Source organism: Haliotis rubra, unplaced genomic scaffold (genome assembly GCF_003918875.1).
Source record: "Haliotis rubra isolate DU_JTF1 unplaced genomic scaffold, ASM391887v1 Scf2, whole genome shotgun sequence".
In the NCBI taxonomy this organism is placed as follows: domain Eukaryota; kingdom Metazoa; phylum Mollusca; class Gastropoda; order Lepetellida; family Haliotidae; genus Haliotis; species Haliotis rubra.
Genome location: NW_025766002.1, coordinates 1,276,835 through 1,283,712, shown reverse-complemented (window position 1 = coordinate 1,283,712; position 6,878 = coordinate 1,276,835). Strand labels below are relative to the sequence as shown.

The following is a 6,878-nucleotide window of genomic DNA, read 5'->3' as shown; positions in this document are numbered from 1 at the left end:
CGAAGGTGTGGAACATGATACAGAGAATCAAGGGCAAAGGTAGAAATTCTAGTGTTCATCATCTCAAAGATGGACATGATCTTTTAACTGATAAAATTGAAATTGCAAACAAGTTGGGTGAAACTTTAGCTACACATTCTTCTTCATCAAACTATAATCCAAAGTTTCAGAAATATAAAGATCATCACGAAAAACTTAAAATTAACTTTCACTCTGATAATGGTGAAGATTATAATGAAGTATTTTCACTACATGAGCTGAATACTGCCTTAGCGCAAGCTCATGATACGGCAACAGGTGCTGATAATATCCACTATCAGCTCCTGAAACATTTACCCAATGCATGTCTTGAAACACTTCTGAACATTTGGACAACAGGGCACTTTCCGCCTTCGTGGTGTCATGCCATTGTTGTACCAATACTTAAGCCTGGCCGGGATCATACAGATCCATCAAACTACAGACCTATTTCACTAACTAGCTGCGTTTGCAAGACCATGGAACGCATGGTCAATAATAGATTAGTATGGTTTCTAGAATCCAATAATCTTATTACTAACATCTAATGTGGTTTTCGCAAAAATAGAAGCACTATTGACCAGTTGGTTCGACTAAAATCATTCGTTAAAAATTCCATTGTAAATAACCAGCATGCCGTTTCAATCTTTTTCGATGTAGAAAAAGCTTATGATACAACATGGAAACATGGTATTTTAAGAGATTTTGGAAACATGGTATTTTAAGAAATTTGGTTTGCCTCATTTTATATCACAGTCTTTATCAGACAGGCAATTTCAAGTTCGTGTTGGATCAACCCTGTCTGACCATTATAATCAGGATCAGGGGGTTCCACAAGGCAGTATTTTGTCTGTTACTTTGTTTAGCATAAAAATCAATAGTCTCTCAAAAGTATTAAATGACTCAATAGATGGGTCATTGTTTGTGGATGATTTTAACGTTTCATGTCGTGGTGAAAATATGCATACCATCGAGAGACAATTACAGATGTGTTTAAATAAAATTCATAAATGGTCACTTGAGAATGGCTTTAAATTATCACAGATAAAGACCAAATGTATACATTTCTGTCGGAAATATAAGCCTCATAAATATCCCGAACTGTACTTGGATGGCTCTCCAATTAACGTTGTAAAGGAAGTCAAGTTTCTGGGACTGATTTTCGACAAACATTTGACCTTTTTACCACATATTAAGTATTTGAAGACTAAATGCCTGAAGGCATTAGATCTATTAAAAGTCGTGTCCAATTCTAAGTGGGGAGGGGATCAACTACCCTCCTTCATTTGTACAGATCACTCATCCGGTCAAAAGTTGATTATGGCTCAATCGTATGTGGTGGAGCCTGTAAAAGCAATTTGAAACTACTTGATTCTGTTCATCGCCAAGGTCTCAGACTTTGTCTTGGATCTTTCCGAACTTCTCCTATTGATAGTATTTACGTTGAAGCTGACGAGCCTTCTCTAAACCAACCCCGTATCACATTATCTTTGCAGTATATTACTAAACTATATTCTAATCAGTCGAACTCTGCATATAACTGTGTCTTTCATCCCCTCTATGAGGATCTGTACAGCAAAAAGTTGCTACTGGCCAATACGACATCGTCTTCTGTTGGTTACCCAGTCACGTTGGTATTTCTGGGAACACAATGGCTGATCAACAAATCTGTGGCACCACTTCTCATTCCTTACTCTGATTACAAAGCTACCATTAGAACTTACATCCGTGATCTGATGCAGAAGAAGTGGGACACCCAAGTGGGTATCAATAAATTACATGAAATAAAACCAACTATCGGTTACACCTACTTGGGTTGTCAGTCCAGATTTGAAGAGGTCATCATGCGACGATGTCGTATTGGCCATATTAGATATACTCACAAATACTTGTTAAAAGGTGAAGATCCTCCGTTTTGTATCCCTTGTGATGAGAGAGTCACGGAGTCACGGTCAAGCATATCCTGCTTGACTGTGTTGAATTCTCCATCATAAGGGATAAATATTTCAATGTAAAAACACTTAAGGATCTTTTACCAGTGTTAGTACTCATTTAATTGTTGTTTTTTTAAAAGAAATTGATTTCATTGATGAATTCTGATTAATATGTTCTGTAGATAGATGTATTTTAATGATTGGTAGTTTAGATTAGTAACTTAGATTGTTAGTGGCTGTACCCTCACAGGGGGTTAAAGTACTGTAAAATTATTGTCCTACTGGGAGGGTACGTAAGTCCCAAAACTTTCAAAGTCTATTCAGATCTACACACTTTTTTAATCGTAGAATATTTGTTGTTTTATTATGGCTAACTATCAGTACAATCGCCAATGGCTGAAGGGATGGTATAAATCCAGCTAGGGTCCATGCAGGTAGCCAAAGTACTGTAAGTCCCCATGGTCCCTAGAGTGGTGGTCTACCATCGGTTGTTGGCGATCCTCAGCCTTTTTTATATTTGTATTGTCCTAATCTGAAATCCTATTTTAGACATATATGCTAGTTTTATTTCTTGATATTGTGATATTCTAGTCGGTTTTACTGTCCTTCGATGACAGAGTTTTATAATTTACCATAAATTACTATGTATAACAATAAAATGTTCTCGTCACGATATGGCTGAAATATTGCCGATGTGACGATAAATTATAACTCACTCACTCACTCACCAACGGATTCGTCGGTTCTTTTAGGTGCACTGGGTTGTGTACTGTACACACGGAATTGTTGACAACACTGAAAGAGTGTGCGCATAAAGTTGACTCCAATGTTTTTACACCCGGTCACAGGTGGGCTCGATCCCGATACCTCAATCTCGCTCGATCACTAGCATGGCGCCTTAGACAGCTCGCCCACCATGCCCACCTGATATTATTGATTTAGCCACCAAGAAAATTGATACTTGTACATATGAACCAGGGCCACAAAATTGTTCATTCTACTTTCTCTTCCTTTCTCTCACAAGTTATGGATTTAAAAAAATAGTATTTCGGAATTAAAAACAAAATTGGAGTGATTGGTGTTAAACAAAGGATTTTTACACCATCCCCAGAAATAAGAATATGTATTCTGCTTTACAAACTGATTGAGAATCAATAGACGAACTCCGCGCACTCACAGATCACGAAAGTCAAGAGGATACATACAGCTCTTAGGAGGCTCATTGTGTTTGTGTTCAGTGTGGTACAGTGTTCTTCTATTTCCAACAGATAACGCTTGTCTATTGTGGCAAGCCCAGAGCATATAATTCTTTCTTTGTGATAACCATCTGGATCGTCCTTTTGTTAAGATATACAAGAAAGACGCCATGTAGGTGTTGGAAACACGATGATTTTTCCCACAAACTATAACTGAAATCACAGCACCTGTGACTTGATATTCTTTAAGCTAAGATGTTTTGACAAGATTGAACACCGAAAATGTTATGGGGCTAAGCTACATGCATGCGTACATGATTGTATTTCATTTTTGGTTCAACATAAAACCGCTAAATACACTGCTCACATATGTCATTTTTCTGGATGTTCATTTGACACACAATACACGATACAAGCCAACAAATATGTATGCAAGAATACATACAGACCCTTTCTTGACTGTTTTAGCCACCAATAAATTGCTACTTGTACATATGCACCAGGGCCCCGTTCCACAAAGCGATCGTAGAGCTACAACTGTTGTAAGTCTATGTTAAAGTATGGGAGTTACGATCACCTTAGGGTTACGATCGCTTTTTAAGGAACGGGCCACAAAACTGTTCATTCTTCTTACTCTTCTTTTCTATTTCTAGTTATGGATTTATTTTTAAACTTGAAAAAATAGTATTTCGAAATTACAAACAAAATTTGTGTAATTTACGGAAGTCTATTAGTGCCACGGTACGCTATTATTCAGCATCTTGTTTCTTGAAAATTCAACTTAGTATTTTGAAAATTCAGCATCCTATCTTCAATATTCAACTTAAGTTTCAAGATGAAAGAGGCCGAATAATAGCGTAGCGTGGTCCCAATAGGCTTCCGTAGTAATTGGTGTTGTGTGGGTTTGTGGCCCTGTGTTGTGATACGTATTTCAACCCTATACAGAAATACCAGGGTCGAGTAAAATTAAACAAAGGATTTGTAGACCATGTCTAGAATTAAGAATATGCATTCTGCTTTACAAACTGATTGAGGATAAATAGCCTGTGATGTCGAATTTTTCTATAATTTTGCATTTGGAAAACACACACAATATCTTTTTCTATTTTACAGGATGAGGACGTGAGTTGGGTAATCTACATCGTTTCGCTTGCAAGAGGCGAGGACGACGCTGGTGAGTCTGGTTGTTGTACCAGATGGCCTGAAGCATGGCTCATTCTTTGTGTTGTCGAAGCCAGATTTGAACCGCGGTCAGCAATATTGATTGGAGATTTCCAGAATGGTAGTGGTGGTATCCGACTTCTCTCCTCTTGGTGTATACATTATCATGACAGGCTTGATCATTCCTAGCGTTATAAGAGAAAGGTGTTATTGAAAGCTTTATGCGAAGGACTACCTCTATGGGTTGTCAAGACTAACAAAAGGCTGTAAATACGATCTTTGGCGTCGTTACAGCATCTTCTGAGAAACTGTATTCATTGAAATATCTGATTCCATGTATATTAATCCAAAGTGATGTCAGCTTCTAAAACAAGCTGCATAACAGGAGAAGATGATTTTGGTTGTCCAGCCGTAAGCCGTACATCATCAGTTCCAGATTATGGAATGTATATTTCTGACAATCATGAGCACATGTACTTTACATCCAACTTTCAGTGAGAAACAAAGCTCTTCAGTCAAGGATTCAGAAAAAAAATGGTATAGTTATTTGAGAATATCTTATGGCAGACAATCAGATGAAATTACCAACCACGCATACTTAGCAAACTTTGGAGTTCTTTGGCACTTACTTAATAATGGAAATTGTGTGACTGTTGAGTGCTGCCGAAAGAGTGGGATATGCTAACGCTTTGAACGTAATCACGGGTAATCAGAGATCATTTTGTACAATTTCCATGACTAATTATGCTCTTACACTCTTTTGCAGATAATTACGGTGGGGGTAGCTTGGTCGTTTAGGCATTTTCTCTCACACTATAGCCGGAGGTTTGATTCCTTAATTGGGAACTCTGTGGAAAGCCAATTTCTGGCGTGTCTTGTCATGATATTGCTGCTAGGATATTGGCAAGAGCAATGCAATTTACGATACTCACTCCGACTTGGCAGATATTTCAGACTGACACAAAAGTAAAATGTTTCTGCATATATATAACATTTACATCGGAATTTACTCCCTTTATTTAAAATCAAGTAAGTGTTATGCCGTGAACACTCAGTTTTCAACACACCTGTAGGTTTAGTACATTTGTGCAACAGGACGTGTAAGCTTGAAAGTGATATCAACACCATCCAGGACTCCATACACCACCGAAGTACTTAGGGTTCGATGCAGGAACAGGGGAATCGTTCTGGGCAGGAACACGAGACTTCTTCCAGTTCTCCAGCCTCTTCTTCATCATGTCCAGTAGATCAGGATACTTGGAAGAGAGGTCAAAGTGTTCGGTTGGATCTGCAGTGATGTTGTAGAGCATGAAGGGAGGGAACGTTTGGTTATCAGCTTCATAGACATCTTCATCAATTCCCAAATGTGGTAAAGGAGCCCAACCATTGTGATCTCCCGGACTGCCTTGCATGAGCTTGAGATCTCCGTACCTGATTGCAGCTGCTTCTCTCTCGTCATAGATGTTGTAGACGAACTCATTTCGCTTGCTGGGTCCACCATTGATGAGCATGTCGTACTGACTGACTCCGTCCATGTTGGGATCAGTGTTTTCTCCACCAGCCAACTCCACTAATGTTGGGTACCAGTCCACAGCATGCATCATTCCAGTGTTGAGGTAGCCTGTCTTCTTCAGAAGGGATTTACTGTAGATGAACCCTGTGCCTTTCGTCCCTCCTTCCCAGAGAGTATTTTTGGCTCCCCGTAACGGCAAGTTATTGGCAGCAACAAATGTAGGGCCACCATTATCAGTTGTAAAGACCAACAATAGATTGTCCATGAGACCTTTTTCTTCTAATGCCTTCGTGATGTTTCCAACAGCTTCGTCTAAAGCACTCACCATTCCACAATAGATCCTTCTTTTTCGGTTTTCTATGTTCTTGTACATGTTTTCATATTTAGGTGGAACCTCAAGAGGCCCGTGAACATCCTGGAATGGAAGGTACAGATAGAGTGGCTTACTATCGTCGTGGTTCTCAATGATTTCAACAGCCCTGTTACCAAACACATTTGCAGAATAGGTTCCATTGGCATCTTTATAGGCAGTTTTGTTGAAGCGAAAATCCAGTGCCCCTTTACCATCATTTGTCATGTGAGTAAAATATTCCTCATCACCAGAGTAAAATCCAAGATAGGAGTCAAAGCCTCTCTCTGTGGGTGTATACTTCCAGTTACAGAAGCCAAGGTGCCACTTCCCAACCATGTGGGCATCATAACCAAGTTGTTTCAGTTTCTGTGGGATTGTTGTTAAGTTAGCAGGAAGGAATTTTGCTGCGTTTATCCTTACAACGCCATCTTGTAGACCAGTGTGATAAGGGAAATACCCCGACATGAAACAACTTCTGGAGGGCGAGCATAGAGGCTGGACGTAAGATGAGTTGAGGATGACTCCCGCTTTGGCCAGTCTGTCCAGGTTAGGGGTGATCATTTGAGGGTTCCGGAATCCAACATCGTTCCATCCGAGGTCATCAGCTACGATAAACACAATGTGAGGTTTCTCCGCACCCTCACAGAAAGTCACAACAAACCAGAATAAAACAGCTCTTAGGAGGCTCATTGTGTTTCTGTTCA

General features: G+C 39.4%; 1 protein-coding gene across 1 annotated transcript; it reads right to left on the bottom strand.

Moving 5' to 3' along the window:
* Positions 1-5,308: 5,308 nt before the first annotated feature.
* On the bottom strand, positions 5,309-6,878 carry LOC124275214 (arylsulfatase B-like). Its single transcript, XM_046710703.1, has one exon. It carries the CDS (start codon positions 6,862-6,864, stop codon positions 5,428-5,430), a length of 1,437 nt encoding a protein of 478 aa, XP_046566659.1. The 5' UTR covers positions 6,865-6,878; the 3' UTR covers positions 5,309-5,427.

Coding starts and splice junctions, on each gene's coding strand:
- LOC124275214 (XM_046710703.1), bottom strand. CDS start 6,864: ATGAGCCTCCTAAGAGCTGTTTTATTCTGGTTTGTTGTGACTTTCTGT.